The sequence below is a fragment of the Mustela nivalis genome (genome assembly GCF_964662115.1).
Source record: "Mustela nivalis genome assembly, chromosome: 17".
Classification (NCBI taxonomy): Eukaryota; Metazoa; Chordata; class Mammalia; order Carnivora; family Mustelidae; genus Mustela; species Mustela nivalis.
This window is the reverse complement of record NC_139036.1, coordinates 43,993,495-44,011,006: the sequence shown is the minus strand read 5'-3', so window position 1 is coordinate 44,011,006 and position 17,512 is coordinate 43,993,495. Positions and strand designations below refer to the sequence as shown.

The following is a 17,512-nucleotide window of genomic DNA, read 5'->3' as shown; positions in this document are numbered from 1 at the left end:
AACTGATAACTTATTTTCTTCCTGAGTGCACTGCTTTGGGAAATCGGGGGCAATGAACTATTAGGGTCAGGGGCTCGCCCTGGTCGTATAAGGACTTATCACTGGGCCCTCCCATCTTGAGCCCTCAGCCTCTCCCCGGGTTAGAGGTGACTTTCCCAACTCAACCCAGGGCACTTATGGGAAGTGGGCTGGGCCAAGATGACTCGCCCTCCAAGGTAAAGGAAGATAGCCTTCCCTGCACAAGTTTTGGCCTGGTTCCTGGAACCACCGGGGCCGGAGACCTAGGCCCCATCCAAGAGCTCTCCCTTGGCCCCACACCCTGGTGTTCTTGGCCAAATTGCTAGAAAGCTCACTGCCCTTCATGGTCTCCCATTTCCTCACCTCCTACTCACCACTCTCCTGGGGTGACTCTAAATTCACCAGCACATGCATCATTCCATCCAGTGGACACCTGTTCATCTCTTGTCATCTTTGGTCTATTCCGCTGGCATTGGCTCCTCCTCATTCTATCTGGGGTGTTCGTCACCTTAGGAACCTCCAGTTATCACCCATAGGTAACCAATCCAAAAGGGGTTCTCTACAGAGGCTGCTCTTCTAAACCGCAAACCTGTGTAAATTTCTGTGTATCCTCTGGGATATGTTGCAGGTACCTCATCCCTCAAGGCCCAAAGCAATCATCAGCCTCTGGCTATTCAAACTTGAAACTAAGGTATCGGCCTTGACTTCTCTCTCCCTCTTAAACCTCCACATGTATTTGCTCACCTAGACGTGTCCATTCCAATTCCTGTATCTCCCCCCAAATCTGTGTACCCTTCCCCGTTGCTGGCATCTGCATCCCATTCAAGGCCACCATCATTGCTCAACTTTTGCAAAGACTTCCTAAAACTGCTTGCACTCTTGCCCCCTACAGTCCATTCTGCACACAGCAACACAGCAACCAAAGTTATCTTTTAAAGATTTTATTTATCTATTTGACAGAGATCACAGGTAGGCAGAGAGGCAGGCAGAGAGAGTGAGAGGGAAGCAGGCTCCCTGCCGAGCAGAGAGCCCGATGTGGGACTCGATCCCAGGACCCTGAGATCATGACCTGAGCCGAAGGCAGCGGCTTAACCCACTGAGCCACCCAGGCGCCCCCCAGATTTCTTTTTAAAAGATAACTTTGGGGGTGCCTGAGTGGCTCAGTGGTTTAAGCCGCTGCCTTCTGCTCAGGTCATGATCTCAGGGTCCTGGGATCGAGTCCCACATCGGGCTCTCTGCTCGGCAGGGAGCCTGCTTCCCTCTCACTCTCTCTCTCTGCCTGCCTCTCTGCCTACTTGTGATCTCTCTCTGTCAAATAAATAAATAAATAAATCTTAAAAAAAAAAAAAAAAAAAGAAATCTTGGGGCACCCACCTGGCTCAGTTGGAAGAGTGTGTGACTCTGGATCTCGGGGTCATGAGCTTGAGCCCCAAATTGAGTGTACAGCTTAATGAATGAATGAAAATTTTTTTTTAAATAACCAAAATGAAAAGAAATCTGATTACTTCTGTACTAACAACTTTCACGACTTATGAGGCCTGGCCCCTGCTTTCCTTCTCCCACCTTCTCTCATCTTGCTCTTTCTAATCACTCACAGTGATCCAGCCGAGGGATCTCTTTTGGTCTTCAAACATGCCTACCACAGGGCCTTTGTACTTGTTCTTCCTGCTGCAAATGCTAATTCTTCAAGCCTACACACAGCTGGTTTTCTCATCCTTCAGGTTTCAGCTCAAATGTCACCTCACAGACAGGCCTTCCCTAACAACTCTTTCTAATGAGGCCTCCTCCTACATCTTTGTTTCTGTATTTTTTTTACTTGTTTGCTGTCTACCTCCTCAAGTAGAAGACACCTTATCTGTCTACTACAGTAATCCCAGCACCTAAATTGCCTGGTATACATTTGACACTCAAGAAACGTTTGTTGAATGAGTGAGTAAGTATGGCTTACAAGGTCCTGGGGCATCCGTTGCCCCTGCTGGCCTCTACATGAACCCAGCTCTACTAACTCTCCATGTCTCAAAACACACCGCAGTCTCTTCCAGGGCCTCCTTCTGCCTATACACATAACCATTCCCTCTGCCTTGAATGTTCCTTTTCACCTCTTTGCCTAGTTAATTCAGGGCTCCCTTGAAAAGATCACTTCTGGGGCACCTGGGTGGCTCAGTGGGTTAAGCTGCTGCCTTCAGCTCAGGTCATGATCTCAGGGTCCTGGGATCGAGTCCCGCATAGGGCTCTCTGCTCAGCAGGGAGCCTGCTTCCTTCTCTCTCTCTCTCGGCCTCTCAGTGTACTTGTAATTTCTCTCTGTCAAATAAATAAATAAAATCTTTAAAAAAAAAAAAGATCACTTCTTCTGGAGTGGGTTGGGGGCTGGTCTTCTCTGACCTCTTAACAAAAAGATCATGCTATTTGTTTCTTCAGCAGTCTGGATACCTTCACAGTTGGTCTTGTTTCATCCACATCAGGCTTTGCTGGGGTGTAAACTCCAGTAGGACAAGGACTGGGTGTCTCTCTGGCTCGTTGCTGAAACCCCAGGGCCTCACCCAGAGCCCAGACCAGCACAGTCCTTAGTGTTTATTGACTGATTGATGCTAACTGTGGACACTGGGCAGGTTCCCAAAGAGGCCATCACCGCAGAAGCAGCCCAGGCCGAAGGCCGGATGAATAGAACAATCCACTTGTAAAGGAGTTTGGTGTGAGGATGGCCATGGGTAGGAAGAATTTAGGTAAACAGAGAGGAGACAGGAAGGCTTCCTGCACATGTGTCAATCCCTCAGGGCAGATATACTGGGTGTATTTAAAGACTGAGAAACAGAGCAGCATCATCAGAGTTGAGAATTCCTGATTCACATACTGGAGTTTCCTGAAGGCCTGGCCTCTCACTTCAGTGACCTTCAGAGAGTCTCCACTAGCTGGTCCCACAGTATACCTACAACATACACCAAACTGAACTTGTCCTTCTTATATCCTCATATCTCCTCCTCCGAGGTCCCCATCTTGGTTAAAGGTATTTTCAGGATTTCTTTGTCCTTTACCCCACAAGCCTTGATTGGTAACAAAAATCTACAGACTCAGGGTGCCTGGGTGGCCCAGTTGGTTAAGTGCCTACCTTCGGCTCAGGTCATGATGCCAGGGTCCTGGGATCGAGCCCCACATCGGGCTCCCTGCTCAGCAGGAACTTGCTTCTTCCTCTCCTTCTGTCACTCCCCCTGCTTGTACTCTCCCCACCCCCAACCCGGCCCTCAAATGAATGAATGAATGAATGAAATCTACAGACTCAGCATGCTAGAATGATCTACTTAAAATTCAAGTCTGATCAAATGGTTCCTCTTGAGGACTCCTCATGGCCTTTAGGTCTAAAGCCCTTATTACTCAGCACATCTTTAGTCCTGCATGGTCTGACCTGCTGACCTGCTGCTTCCCCACCCACTCCTATGTTCCAACCAGGGGCCCAAACTGAAGCATACTCCTGAAGCTTGCTGTCTGGGATTGTAGCACCTTCCTGGTCTGCCTTGAACTGGTTCATCTCCCACTACAAGAAGCTGTTACTGACCAACTCTCTTACATCATTTTATCTGTTGTCCTGGCCACCCCATCCCCTGTGCATCTCTCTTGTGGTTTTTGTTTCTGTTTTTTTAAGATTTTGCTTATTTGAGAATGTGAGCAAGCAGGAGGGGGGGAAGGGCAGAGGGAGAAGCAGACTTCCCACTGAGCAGGGAGGCCGACAGGTCTCAATCCCAGGACCCCAGGATCATGACCTAAGCCTAAATCAGAGGCTTAACTGACTGAGCCACTCAGGCGCCCTCTCTCTCATTTTTATCACAGTGTTTGGCAATTATTTTCCTACAGTTCTGTCTACCTCACAAATTTGTGAACTTCTTGAGGAAGCACAACTGTCTTATTTCATCTTTGCATCCCAGCACAGGGCACTGTTAAGAATTCTTAGAGCACTTACGAATAACAGCTAAAATTTATAAACCACTTACACTGAGCTAAGAGTTTCACATGCACTGACTTGTCAGTCCTCACAACAACCTAATGAGATAGGTACTATCATTATACCCGGTGACAACAGAGTAAACTGAGGCAACAGAGAGCTCACTTGCCCAAGTTTATTTGCCAGGTCTGCATATTTAAATTCAAATTTGATTCCTGGTCTTAACCACTTAGGACCATTGCCACAATATATGTTTGCTTAAGACCAAAAGCCAAGAATGATCCCCAAGTGTAATATTTAAGACTTCCCTCCTTTAACCCCCTCTTCTAGGGCAAAAGGGCTGTCAGACCCCCGTTCCAACACTCCAGACCCAGAGAATAACCGAAATAGAAGCGCCAGTCTGGGCATCGGTTGCGGCTAGGAAAGGCCTTTTCCTCCAGAAGGTAAAGGGGGACCGTGAGAGCGCGCGGATATGGGCACACCCAGGGGGGTGGCGCAGGGTCGGGGGAAGGGTCTGGCCAGTGCCAGGCAGACTGTCCGAGAGGTGGGGGGTCCAGCGTGGGTTCCGGAAGCAGGAAAGCCGAGCAGGTGTGGGATCTAAATTAGTCTGAGCGCCGGGAGGGCGCTCGGCTCAGAAGGGCACAGCTCGGCCTCCGCCCTCAGCAGAGGACCCTCATCTCGGGCGTTCGTTGGCTCGCAGGCCTGGAGTGGGCTGAGACCCGCCCAGAAACAGGGGAACGGAGGCTCGGACGAGCCCCTTTGGCTCCATAGGTTTTCTGCCCTGAGGTGCTAATAGATCCCCACTTCAACTCCGGCCTCTTCAGAGAAGTGGCTGCACGCTACGGGGTAAATGCCGGAGTGGGGGCGCCGGGGGCGGGGGCGGAGTTGGGGGGGGTGGGGGGAGAAGAGCCGGGAGCCCCGAGGGAAGGGCGGGGGATCCTGGGCCGGAAGGCGTCCCAGGCTCGGCTGGGAGCCGGCGCTCTCTTTCGACGCCACCCGCTGCCCCCGCCCCGGAGCCGGCCGGGACGGCACAACGTCTCCGCCCCCAGCGCACCGCGCACCTCACCTTGAACGTCGCTCCACCCACCGCTATCCTATTGGGCCGGCCGGACCGAGGCGAGATGGTGATTGGCCGAGGTGGCTCCCGAAAGCCCCGCCCATCTCCCCGCCCCCGTCCCCGTCCGCCGGTACTTTGGACGGCGGCGTGGCGCCCCTCCTCCCCGCCCGGTCCCCGCCCCCTGGAGCAAATGCTGCCGAGCTGCGGCCGCGGGGCAGATGCACGCGCTCGGGCCCTTCTAGCAGGCGCGAGCAGTCGCTGGGCGCGCGAAAGCGAAAGAAGGAAGAGGAAGGGAGGGCGGGGGCGGGGTGTTGAAGAGGGGCGGGAGGAGGAAGAGGAGGAGGTTGGAGCGCGCTCGCGCTTGGCCTCGCGCCCGCGCGGAGGGAGGGGGAGAGGGGCGCGCGCGCGCACGCTCGCGTTCTCGCTCGCTCCATCCATCCATCCTCCGGTCGCGGCACGCGCGCGCGCTCCGGGCTCGCGCCGCACCCCCCGCCCGGGAGAGGCGGGCTGGAGTGGGGGGCGGGGGGAGGGGCGCGCGGACGGCGCGCGGACTGCGCGCGGGCGGGGTGAGGTGAGGAGGAGGAGGCGGCGACGGGACGAGAAGGGAGGGGAAGGGGCCATGGCCGCCCGGTGAGGCGGCGAGGCGGGGGGGCGGCCCGACCCCCCGGCCCCGGGCCCTGGGCCCCGGGGAGAGGCGAGGACGGACCGACGGACATGGGGCTCCGGAGCAGCCGCCGCCGCCGCCGCCGCCGGAGGACGCGGCCCTGAGAGGCCGCCGGGCCCCGGCGCGGCCCCCCGGGCGGGGTGAGTACGGGACGGAGACGGGGACGGGGGAGGGGCCTGCGGGGGGCGGGGGGCGGGGCCCGAGGCGGGGCTTGGGCCCCCTCCCCCCAGGTCTGGGTCAGCGCCCCTTCCCCTCCCCCCGGGCCGACGCGGAAACGCCCGGCTTCCCCCGGCTTCCCGGCCCGGCCGGGGCCCCCAGCTCTCCCCCTGTCTGGGTCCCCCCTGGGCGGGGCAGGGCCGGCCGGGGAGGGGGCGCGGGGCCTTTGTTAGGGAGCCAGGCCCCAGCCCCCGGGACAATAGAGACACCCTCCCGGACTCCTCTCCCCGGCCGGCTGGGGCTGTCGGCGGGCGGGGAAGGAGAGGGGCCGGGACGCGTCCCACTCTGCCCACTCTCTAGGGGTCGGACTGTCCCGGACCGGCGCCGGCCTCGGGCGGCTCGGCTCTCCTCCCCCCAGTCGGTATGATGCAGCAGCAGTGCCGCAGGGACGGGGGAAGAGCCGAGGCCCGGCCTCCTACCCTCCCCAGTGCCCCTGGCTCATTTGTCAGTCCCCACCCCACTCTAGGCCGGCAGCTCCTTAAACTCGTACCCACCGTACAGAGGGGCCCCGGACTGTGGGCGCTGTTTCTGATTCCTTTGGTGGGGATTCCTGGACTTTGGGGCTCTTGGAGAGACTTCCGGGCTGGTCCTGAGGGAGGGAGGGTGGTTATCTAAAAGAAGAACAGGTAAGGGGAGTGCCCACTCCCGGCATGCCATCCCAGGCGGGCTCTACCCCTCTTCTTGATCATGGTGGCTGGAAAGGCTCCTTCAGCTCTCGGTTTCTGTGGGCTCTGTTCCCCTGCTGTAGTCACAGGCTTATTTCAAGGGAAGACAGAGTGGGGTGAAGGTTGTAGGGTTCTAGGGCCATTCCTACTTCTGGTAGCAGTACCCCCCCAAGTGGACATCCTGGCTGAAAGCAGAGGTGACTCTGAGGAGAGCCTAGGGAAGGGGGGGGTGCATTTAGGAGTCTGTGCAGTTCTTTGCCACACCCTGTGGGTTTGCTTTGAGGCCTTAGAGTTCCTTCTCCTCCCCCTGCTGCATTGCACCATGGGTATGGAAGAGGGGTTTGAGTTTGGGGGACCTGGGGTGAGCTGCTGCCTCCCATAGACCCAGACTTTGTCTGGTAGCAGAGTCCAGGGCCCGAGTTCAGTTCTGACTAGGCCGCCTTGGGGTTTCAGGCCCTGAAGGACCATCCAGACTCAGTGAGCCTGGGCCTTGGGGAAGGGTAGATCCTGATGCCAGGATTAGGCTCTGGGCAGCGAGGTGCAGAGGGGAGGTGGCGGTCTTCAGAGGTGCCTTGGCCTCACACCAGAACCCCCCACCCCCGTGTGTGCAGCCGTGTTGCCGCCCGCTGTGCTATGAGCAGTCAGAGCGCCGTCTCCACAAGAGTTTACAAATGAAAATGGAGGAAATGTCTTTGTCTGGCCTGGATAACAGCAAACTAGAGGTGAGGGCTGCCCCACGCGTGCCTCTAGTTCTTTCTCTGGGCGTCTCTACGCCACTGTATCTGGCATTCACACCAAAGAGGAATTGGGGTAGTCAGCCTGGTTCCTTAAAGGGAATAGCCAGCCGAGAAGGCCCAAGGATCCGGAAGAAGAAAGGACGCGAAGTCAAGATGGGGAAAATGGCAGAAGAAAGCATGATTTGGGGCCAGGGCGAATGGGCAGATGTGGTTGGTGAGAGTTGCTCTCAGTCCAGGGGACTGTGACTCTTCCTGACCGCGGACGTTCTCCCCTGGGCCCAGGCCATCGCTCAGGAGATATACGCGGACCTGGTTGAGGATTCTTGTTTGGGATTCTGCTTCGAGGTGCACCGGGCTGTCAAGTGTGGCTACTTCTTCCTGGACGACACGGACCCTGATAGCATGAAGGATTTTGGTGAGCTTCAGGGTTGAAGGAGAGCTGTCCAGCCCCTGCCCCCCTGGGATCCTTGGAAGTCCCCTCTCTGGCAGCTGGACCAGATGTAGCCCCCAAAGCTGCTGCAAGCCTTGGTGGTAGAGGGGGTGGGGTTGGGTTCAAGAGGCCACGGGGCCATGGGCAGGAAACAAGAGGTCCCCCGCCTGCCCTGATCGCCACGCCTCTCCTGTCCCCAGAGATCGTGGACCAGCCGGGGTTGGACATCTTTGGACAGGTTTTCAACCAGTGGAAGAGCAAGGAGTGTGTCTGCCCCAACTGCAGTCGCAGTATCGCTGCCTCCCGCTTCGCTCCCCATCTGGAGAAGTGCCTGGGGATGGGCCGGAACAGCAGCCGCATCGCCAACCGCCGGTGAGGACCCAAAGCTGCGAGGCTCCTCTCTCTCGTGCCATGTTCCGAGGCGTAGTCCCCCTCCCCCTGGGGCCTTGGTAGGGCTCAGGGGTGGCACATGCTTGGCCTTTGCGGCCAGTGGCAGGGAGAGGTGGCCGCCTTGACCCTTTCTCTTCTGTTCCATTGGCAGGATTGCCAATAGCAACAATATGAACAAGTCGGAGAGTGACCAAGAGGATAATGATGACATCAATGACAACGACTGGTCCTATGGCTCAGAGAAGAAAGGTGTTTGGGGACTCCGGGGAAGCTGGGATGGGGGGCGGGCATCGGGGTGAGGTGGGCAAGTAGGAGTTGGGTAGGTAATGGTCACAAGTTGTTAGGTTGAGTGAGGAGGGGAGAATGTGGCTTGGTGTGTTTCCGTGGGGTTCTAGATTGAGAACTTAGGTTGAGTGACCCTGACCTTTTGTTTTTGTCTGATACAGCCAAGAAGAGAAAATCAGACAAGGTGAGAGCCGGGGCAAGCATGAGGGAAATTTGGGCGAAGGACAGAACCCTCCCCTTTGGGCAGGGAGTCCTCGGGTGTCTTGACTCAAGTGTGAGGTCATGGGGTTCCTCACTGGGTTTCGGGATGAGGGTGTCTGTGGTGGGTAGGAGGGCAGTGGAGGCCTTGGGGGAGAAGGGGAGGACGGAATATGGGTAGGTGGGCCTCTTACTGGGGAGGAAGAGTAGGAATTTGAGGATGTTTCTTTGTCAAATCTTTTTTCCTTCCCTGGGTTCTCGGCTCCCCCTTATCGTTACCCTTTCCCCAAAGCTGTGGTATCTCCCATTCCAGAACCCCAATTCCCCTCGAAGATCCAAGTCTTTAAAACACAAAAATGGTAAGTGGGGCTTGAACGATGGGGGTGATTCTAGGTACGTCTGCTGGGACTCACTGCTGGAGGGTGGAGGTGGGGTCTTAGGGGAGCCGGGGTATCGAGGGAGGGCCTGTGATCCTTCTGTCACCCCCACTTCCTCTCTGGTTATTTTCAGGGTTCTCTGTCTGTACCTCTGCATCAAACACCCTTCCCCTTCTTTTTTCTTCTTCAGGGGAACTTAGCAATTCGGATCCTTTTAAGGTGAGTGGGTGCCGCCCCTCTAAGGTTCTCTCTCATTTCCCCAGTTGTGAGTTGGGTGGAATTTGGACGGGTGGGGATCAGAATGCTGAGGCCAGAAGCACTAGACGGGGTATTTTGGTCTTGCATATTTCTGTTCTCGCTGGGCTCCAGCCCCTTCCCGACAAAGCAGGTGGGATGGGAAGAGTGTCCCTGGAAAAGTGCCGGGTTGGCTCAGGGCCCTCCCCCCACAGAGAAGGACCAGAGGGACTGGTTCCCCAACCCCATCTGTCCCTTCCCCCCCCAGCCCCCCGAGCCGCCTTTTCTCTGACCTGTACCTTTGATTCTCCCCTAGTATAACAACTCAACTGGGATCAGCTACGAAACCCTGGGGCCGGACGAGCTGCGTAACCTGCTCACCACGGTGAGAGACCGGCGAGAGGGAGGCCCTTGGGAGTGGGCTGGAGCCATAGGCAGTGGTCCCGTCCCTGGAAGAGGCTGGTGACAGCAGTCAGGGCCACCTAGCTCACTCTCTCTGGAATTAGGTTTCCCGGCCTGTGGTAGTCTGGGACTGTCTGTTCTGGATACCTTGCGGCCGATTTCTGCCTGCCGATTTCTAGCATCTGTACAGAGGAGAATACCTAGTGTCTAGAGTGGGTTCCCCTCCGTCCCTCCTTTCAGCTTATATTCCTCTTCCAGCAATGTGGGGTGATTTCTGAACACACCAAGAAGATGTGCACAAGGTGAGCTTAGAACCTAGAAAAGGGGGCTGGGGTCCCTTCCGCACACTCATCCTGGGCATGGGTCGAGAGTACCCTTGGACTTGAGCAATGGGGCTCCCACCCTTTCCCTCCCTCCTCTAATGGTCAGGCCTTAGGCCACAATCTGGGGGCACTCTGTTTATCCCCTCCCTGTCTGTGTCCGTTCCTCCCACCTCTGCTAGGGGAAAGGGGCTTCACCTGAGGTTCTCAGACTGTTCCTGCCTTGTCAGGGTCTGACGAGTTCTCTCCCCACCAGGTCCGTGCGCTGCCCCCAGCACACAGATGAGCAGCGGCGAGCCGTGCGCATTTATTTCCTTGGACCCTCAGCGTAAGGGAGCCTCCGGGGAGGGTGGTGGGTTGCGGAAGATTAGGATGATGATTGGTATCCCTGAAGCCCTTCTTTGACCCCTCTTCTTTCCAGCGTCCTTCCAGAGGTCGAGAGTTCCCTGGATAATGACAGCTTTGACATGACTGACAGCCAGGCCCTGATCAGCCGACTTCAGTGGGACGGCTCCTCTGATCTCTCGCCCTCCGATTCAGGCTCCTCCAAGACGAGTGAGAATCAGGGATGGGGTCTAGGTAGGTGATGCATCTGGGCCCCATGGGCTCTCCGCCCAAAGCCAGGGTTGTGGGCACGCCCGTGTTCTCCTGACAGCCCAGCCTGCATCCATGGTGCCTCTCTCTCTTCAGGTACCAACAGCTCTGAGTCACGGAAAACCAAGAAAAAGAAATCCCATCTGAGCCTGGTAGGGACTGCCTCCAGCCTGGGCTCCAACAAGAAGAAGAAGCCAAAGCCACCGGCACCCCCGACGCCCAGCATCTACGATGACATCAACTGACTTGGGTGCAAGGGTTAGCCTTTGGCTGAGCAGAGCCCTCTCTCCCAACCCCCACCCAGGTGGCAAAGCCTGGCGAATGGACGGCTGCTGGGGGTTTGGGCTTGGGAAGCTTGGTGGGGCCAGGCAGGCAGAGGATCCAGTTATGCGCCCCTGGGGGGTGTCAGGGTCCTCTGCGACGGAGCACGACCCCTTGGCATGCAGGACTCAGACCTGGACATATTATGCCTTGGACATAAGTTCGGTGGGGAGGCGGTTTTCCTATTTATTCTGTGAGTTACTGGATGTCCAGCTAGGCCAGGGGCCTGACCTGGGCACTGTGCCAGGGCACTGCCTGCCCCCCACCCCAGGAACTGGACTAAGCCCTGCCGAGAAGCATTGTGGCTACCGGGGAGGCTGTGGGTTGGAAGCTGAGCCTGGAGGGGGCCTCCCCCAGCCGCCCTCAGCAATGTGAATGGGTCTGGTGCTTGGAGCTGAGGGGCAGGGCTGGGTGTGTCCTGTCTGTGTGCAGAATCCTATCAGATGCCCCCAATCCAAGGGGTAGGCAGGCCCAGCAAGCTGTCTGCTGAGGTGGGCGTCCAGAACTGCCACCGCCTTCCCTGCCCCTCACAGGGGCAGCCCTTTCCCCTCAGTCCCCATGGGCCTCCTTGGCAGCAGGAGCTGTCCTTTTGTTGTTGGGTGCCAGGAAAGGGCCTCCAGCCTCTACAGCTTCACGGAAGAGGCAAGGGGAGGGTAGGAAGAGGGAGCTGTGTATCAGAATGACTCCCCCCCCCTACCTTTCCTCCCTGACCCAGGGCTGGTGAGGAGTGGGGCCCCAAGGTGAGAGGGAACGGTGCTGCTTTATTTGAAATGTTTTCTTACCTCATTCCCTGCCCCAGGAAGGGGCCCAGCCTCACCCTCCTGGGGTGGCCCCATGTTCCTCCCGCCTCCCCTGCCCCACTGCCCTAGCAGGGCAGTCCAAGTTCCCAACTGCTGCTTGCTACCCCCTCCTTCACCTTGACCAGCTTCAGTTCCTCTCTTGATGCTCCTGCCTCCGAAGCCTCCCCTGTTTCCCCTTCCTTAGCCGCTTTTAAGTTATTTATTCTGTACTCGTGGTTTGGGGCTCTGAGGAAAATCCTGATCTTTTACCTCTCCCCCTTTGCTAGGAGTTGGGGTGGGCAGAGGCTAGTCTCCGTGCTCTGGGTTGTCAGTGGAGGGCTGTCGTGCCTCGGCATTGCCCCTCTGTGGGACTGTCATGCCAGTGTGCCCACCTGCCTGGTCTACATCCTGAAAAGATGTACCGTCCCACCTCCACGTGGGCACCATCGCTCCCAGGAGCCGAGCTGGAGGACTACGGTCTGGGCTGGGAGCAGAGCTGACTGACACAGGGATGGAGTTGACCCTGAGCCATGTTCTCTGGCATTTGCTGGATGTGAACCCTGCCCTCTTCCCAGGAGGAGCCATCCCACATTTTGGGTAGCTAGTACCCAGGACTGGTTGGACTGATTTTGGGTTAGGGACCCTAGAGGGTTAAGGGAACAACAAGAGATAGGGCTGCAGTACCCTGTCTGGAACCCCAGCCCCCCCCTCCCCACCCTGGGGTGGTTCTGATTGTGGCTGATGCCTGGTTACAAATTGGTTTTTAACCCAAGAATTGTGATTATTTTTTAAAAAGCCAAACACATTTTGGCAGGAGTTAGAATAAATCCTGGGGCCTGGGCTCCTCTGTTCTTGACCCTCCATAGTCTTCTCCCTCGAAGGGGAAGCCAGAGGGAAAGGAGGATTTCAGCCAGCCTCCAGCCTGCTTCCAAAGGAAGTCTTGGGAGTGGGCTGAAGGTGAAGGGAGGACAGCTCAGGCCATTCTCCCTTCTGAGAGGCAGCTGCAGCTCAGGCCCTACCATACCCTTTCCCCTCTGGCCTCTCCCTTTCCCCCCTCTGGTTGGAGGAGGGAGAAGTGGGAAGTAGTTTGGGAACTGGTTTGTCCACATCCACTTCCCCATTGTTCCTTGGCCCGCCCTCAGGGCACAGCCCCCTGCCCAAGCTGGGTAAGAGATGGGCTTGGTCCAGCAGGGACCCTGAGGGAGCAAACCCCTTTCCTTCTGGGGAGAGTGTGCCCCCCTACCATGTAGTTGAACAGGGGCTAGGAGCTCTCCACTCCCCTCCCTCTAACAGCAGGCTGTGTGGGTCTCAATTCCCATCCTTCCCACCCCGGCTAGGTGTCGTCCACCTGTATCCTATCATGTGTCTGAGTGTGTGTGGGGGGGTTCTGTACTAATTTCCATGGCCGGTGGCTTTTCCTTCCATGCATCACTCCCCCCCGCATGCCCAGGGGCCACCCGCCTGGCATTACCGCATGCTGGGGTCATTGGGGGAGGGGGGTGGGGCTCACGCTGTCCTGTGGTCTTGAGATTTTTATTTTTGCATATGTAATCCATCCTGTACAGGTAGCTAACTTTGTAAACGCTGTGTATTTCCCCTGCCCCCATGGCTGCTGGTGTAAATAAACTGCATCTCCCGTTGGTAGCCCGGCCTATCCACCCTCCTTACCATGTCAATGGGGGCAGAGCAAAGCCATTCTCTTAATGTCACAGGAGGCTCCACAGCCACAAAACGGAACTTTATTTAGTCACAGACACTGACCCTCCATCTGAGAAGCCCAGAAGCAAGGGCCTGGGGCCCAAGGCTCCATACCCAGAGCTCGTCCTTGGAGCTGGGCAGGGTAGGACACTGGCTGAGGGCCAGAGCTGTCTCTTGCTTACAGCCTTAGGCCTAGGGTAGCAGCAGCTGTGGCTTGGCCTCTCCCAATGCTGGGGGCTTGGCTTTGTGCCCCAATCCCCATTCTGACTGAGCTCTATAAAGGACTATTTAAAAAAAAAAAAAAAAAAACAAGCAAAGTGCTTTGAAAAAAAGGGGAGAACACTGGAAACTATCCAGAACACAGAGAACACCCTATTCCTGCTACAGGGGCGGAGAGAGAAGGTAAGAGGCGGCTAGGTGCCTGTAAGGGAAGCAGACATGACCTTCATTCCTGCTGTGTGACTTCAGTCTCAAAAGACAGATATTCCCTTAAGAAACAGAAAAATACTCCAGGCTCCCTACAGAAGTATGCTGGGGCCATGCTGAACTGCCCTGGCAGGCAGCCCTGGGTACTGAGGAGCAGACATGCAGGACAATGGGAAGAGCTAGGGCCACAGCTGGGAGGGAATCCTCGGAGCCCAGGCTCCCCACTGAGCTGGGCCATCAGCTCAGCTCTGAACTTTAGGACCCTACAAGTGAAGGAAGATGACATCCTTGTTTCTACCTGAGTTGTGCTTGCACAGAGATGGGCTATCTGTACCCTTGGAGATGTGAAGGGGAGGCCCTTTACCTGCCTCCTATGTCCTATGGAGGAGGACCTGCCACATCCTTTCCACCCCTCCCTCCCATGCCCTTGGGCCCAGCTCTGGCCAGGAAAGGGGGGAGGCCATAAAGAAGGAAGACCATGCCTTTCATTTTCTCCCTATGTCCTTATCGTCCATACATCCCAAATACTAGGAAGCTGAAGAAGACAGTGACCCCCACCAGGGAGACAGTGGCAGGTGCTGTGAAGAACTGGCGGTAATTGATACGGAAGTACCAGACCACACCCAACAGCACCACAAACACAGGCACCATGAGGCTGCCCACACTGACGCCGAGGCTGGGGGGTTCAGTGGCCGAGGAGGGGGCCAGGGAGGCTGAAGGGCCTGGAACAGCTGACCCTGGGGGTGAGCGGTGGCAGTGAATCACACAGTTGTCGGTAATGTTCAGGGAACGCAGTGTGCGGGCTGGGTCCTGCAGCAGACGGCCCTGGTAGATGAGTTTCATCTGGCTCTCCTGTCCAGGGAAGTATTTACTGCGAGGATGAACGAGATAGAAGGCAAGACAGAAGGCAACGAATGAGAAGGCTGACAGGCCTGGGCCAGACAGACAGGGCAGTGAGGGAAGAAGTGAAGGGTAAGTTTCTAAGAGGTATCCCACCCAGCCTTGGTGGGGGCCGGACCCGATACCTCCCCGCCACTCCCAGGTGGATCCCAGGCTCCTCTTAGGCGACCAAAGGCTGTGGGCGTGGGGTATGAGCAGCTGCCCACTTTCCGGTCCACTCACCTCTTCAGGGCACCCACAGTATCCTCCGGCCTGGCCACAGCCAGCTCCTCGGTGTCATTGAGGAATTTGAGCCGCACACTGATGAGGCCGGGGCTGGGAGGGAGGCAGCCGCTATCCTCAGATCTCAGAGGGGCCTCTGGACTGCTGCTTTCCGGGCCTGCGTGTCTTTTGGGAAGGCCTTGGATGTCAAGCAGATGCTCGAGGCTTGGCTCAACACCGCCCCCAGCTCCAGGCTCCCCTGTGGAGTCTCCCCCACTTTCGCCAGCCTCTTCAGCCTTCTCATCATTACCCTCTGATGGATGGGGGAGTTCGGTTGGCTCTGGGGTGCCTTGGCCTGCCACTAGATGGTCCACATGCCCCAGGTGGAGAACGGATGTGTCTCCAGCTGACACAATGGTGCCCAAGAGCTGGTTGCTACCGCTGTCTGCTACGTAGGTAGAGAGCCAAGCTAGGACCAAGGCTAGAATCAGCACCACCACACCTGCCACCACAGTCACCTCATTACCCACACCCTCAATGAGGGTGACATCAGAGAACTCCATGGCCTGGCCGCTGACTGGGTCGACACTGCAGGAACAAAGGAGGACAGCATCAGCAAGGCATGTAGGGTTGCAACCAGGTTCCTAGTTTCTTCAGGTCCTAACTGAGTCAGCCCTGAAAGAAAATGGAGTTCAGCGTCCTACAAAAGGGGGAACAAACCTTCCTACCCTTGGACCCCCAACATAAAGCTAAGGACTTACCCTCTGCCTCTATTGTTAAACACTAGCTTTCAGGTTCCACATCCTTCCTCTCTCATTTCGAGCTCCCAAAGAGCATGGATCATCAGGAACATTTCATGGCTTTGTTGTGGTGACTGCTGCTGTCACTGCCTGTTGCTTTTTTGGTAGGTGGGGAATAAACGTTTGCTTCCTTATGCCCTGAGTTTCTCTAGGATTTCTATCACTTGGTCTAGCAACTATGCCCCCCTCAGAAGCCTCCAAGGTGGCTTCTGAGAGACCAAAGAGGCTGAAATATTTTATTTTAGGGTCTTCTGGAGGCATAGTGCAGCCACTCTTGCCAGATTTTTCCATTTGAACCCTACCTCATTCGTGGTCACGTATTCAGGTTCAGATGTCAAGAACCAAAAAATTAATTTTTCATCAGAAGCATGGTCAGACCACCCCAAAGGGGACACATCTGCAGGAACCATCAGCAGACATCATGCAGCAGGCACCGTGTCTACCACCTCTGAAATTCTTCTGACAAGTCCTAGGAAGCGAAGGAGGACAGACACCAGAAACACCAACAGAGGCTCAAAACTGCAAAACCACTAACTGGAAAGGATTTGGAAAATATTCCAAAATAGCTCTCACAATCCATATCCCTATCTCTCTTTGTGCACGGTGTAGTTTCTCCCCTGGCGATTTCTTAGAAAGGCAGAAGGATGGTGGCTTGCTCCTTTAGAGTACCTACTCTTTCCCTCACAGAATGTGTGGCTTTCACAACTGTCCCCAGGCAAATCCAATCTGATGATTAGCATCAACAGAGTATTCTCACAATACCTATAAAACTTCATTATACTCCTCTACCGGTCCATCTTTCTCTACTAGACTTCTGAAAGACAGGATCACATGTATTTTTCTATGTACCCTAGTGCCCAGCATAATGCCATAGTCGCCGCTCAAAGAATATCTGTAGGACATAGCAACATCTGAATAGCTTCCACATCTTATTTAGAACATGGGCCCTGGAGTAAAAAAAAAACAAAACAAAAAAAAACCTAACTATAATCCTGGCCTTGCCTCTTACTAGCTCTCTAATCTCGGACAACTTTCTCAGAGCCTCAGCTTGCTCATCGGTAAAATGGGGTTAAAAATAGTACCTACCTCATAAGGTGTTTTGACGGTGACGGGAAATCAACGAAGCAAAATACTTAGCACAGAGTCTGGCACATTGCAATGGTTCAATAGATAAATGGCAGCAATTACTTATCGCTCCCACAACTAGCCCCTAACGGTAAGATGGTTAATGTCACCAATCCTGATTTACAGAAAAGGAAACTGCGGCGAACAGAGGCGAAAACGACTGGCACAGACACAGGGCACTTTCTTGGGTTGGGGAGGACCCCACGTCTCCCGCCTCAGAGGCCTTTGGGGGGTCTCCTCAGTCTGTAGGCGACCCTGACCGCGCGGTGAGGAGGGGTCCCGACCCTGCCTTTTCTGAGGCGAAGACTCCGCGTGGGGCGGCCCTATTCCCGCGGCGCTGGAGAGGAGTCGGTGGGCCCACCCGAGGCGAAAGTCTACCTAGTTCCTGGCCGCCAAGCTCAATTATCCCAGCCCATAAGGGGTAGAGTCCGGTGAGGGGGTCACAAACCATTCACACCCCTCAAACTTTGGGGCGGGGCTGGGGGCCTGGAGGCGGGGCTTGAGTACGCGGGGAGTCATGGGAAATTAAAGGGGGATTGAGCCGGTACTGTGCCTGGATAGGGAAAGAGGTCCTCACCTGAAACGGCCAGACTAAGTGTTTTGACTTCGCCAGGACGGCCCATGGACTCACCTTTCCGTAGGGGCCGGGGGAGGGGCTGGCTATCCCCGATTCTGTCCGGGGTCCCGTCTCTTCCGGCTTCTCCCGGAAGCTGTTTTAATCAGAGACAGGAAATCCCGCC

At 56.0% G+C, this 17,512-nt stretch overlaps 2 protein-coding genes across 17 annotated transcripts; one reads left to right on the top strand and one right to left on the bottom strand.

The window, feature by feature from the left end:
* The first annotated feature begins 5,160 nt into the window (after positions 1-5,160).
* On the top strand, positions 5,161-13,266 carry ATXN7L3 (ataxin 7 like 3). Of its 9 annotated transcripts, none has more exons than XM_082706405.1 (13): positions 5,161-5,814; positions 7,167-7,277; positions 7,575-7,707; positions 7,923-8,094; positions 8,264-8,361; positions 8,559-8,581; positions 8,888-8,954; positions 9,106-9,191; positions 9,523-9,591; positions 9,867-9,910; positions 10,185-10,256; positions 10,350-10,507; positions 10,619-13,266. In XM_082706405.1, exons 2-13 carry the CDS (start codon positions 7,227-7,229, stop codon positions 10,765-10,767), a joined length of 1,122 nt encoding a protein of 373 aa, XP_082562531.1. In that variant the 5' UTR covers positions 5,161-5,814; positions 7,167-7,226; the 3' UTR covers positions 10,768-13,266. The 9 variants fall into 9 exon arrangements, with proteins under 9 accessions (XP_082562531.1, XP_082562537.1, XP_082562532.1 ...); XM_082706411.1 differs by having other exon boundaries at positions 5,162-5,814; positions 8,909-8,954; positions 9,163-9,191; XM_082706406.1 differs by having other exon boundaries at positions 5,162-5,814; positions 8,909-8,954.
* Positions 13,267-13,339: 73 nt separating this feature from the next.
* Positions 13,340-17,512, bottom strand: TMUB2 (transmembrane and ubiquitin like domain containing 2). 8 transcript variants are annotated; one of them, XM_082706423.1, is made up of 5 exons: positions 17,404-17,472; positions 16,734-16,792; positions 15,950-16,116; positions 14,869-15,435; positions 13,340-14,617 (listed from the first exon to the last, which is right to left on the bottom strand). In XM_082706423.1, exons 3-5 carry the CDS (start codon positions 15,952-15,954, stop codon positions 14,251-14,253), a joined length of 939 nt encoding a protein of 312 aa, XP_082562549.1. In that variant the 5' UTR covers positions 15,955-16,116; positions 16,734-16,792; positions 17,404-17,472; the 3' UTR covers positions 13,340-14,250. The 8 variants fall into 8 exon arrangements, with proteins under 8 accessions (XP_082562549.1, XP_082562548.1, XP_082562546.1 ...); XM_082706422.1 differs by having other exon boundaries at positions 17,350-17,450; XM_082706420.1 differs by lacking the exon at positions 16,734-16,792 and having other exon boundaries at positions 17,404-17,494.

Excerpts from the sequence above, each read along its gene's own strand:
- ATXN7L3 (XM_082706405.1), top strand. The coding sequence starts at position 7,227 with ATGAAAATGGAGGAAATGTCTTTGTCTGGCCTGGATAACAGCAAACTA. Across the intron at positions 8,095-8,263 it reads AGCCGCATCGCCAACCGCCG|GATTGCCAATAGCAACAATA; the intron begins GTGAGGACCCAA and ends TTCCATTGGCAG. Across the intron at positions 10,257-10,349 it reads TATTTCCTTGGACCCTCAGC|CGTCCTTCCAGAGGTCGAGA; the intron begins GTAAGGGAGCCT and ends TCTTCTTTCCAG.
- TMUB2 (XM_082706420.1), bottom strand. Across the intron at positions 14,618-14,868 it reads ACTGTGGGTGCCCTGAAGAG|TAAATACTTCCCTGGACAGG; the intron begins GTGAGTGGACCG and ends TCATCCTCGCAG.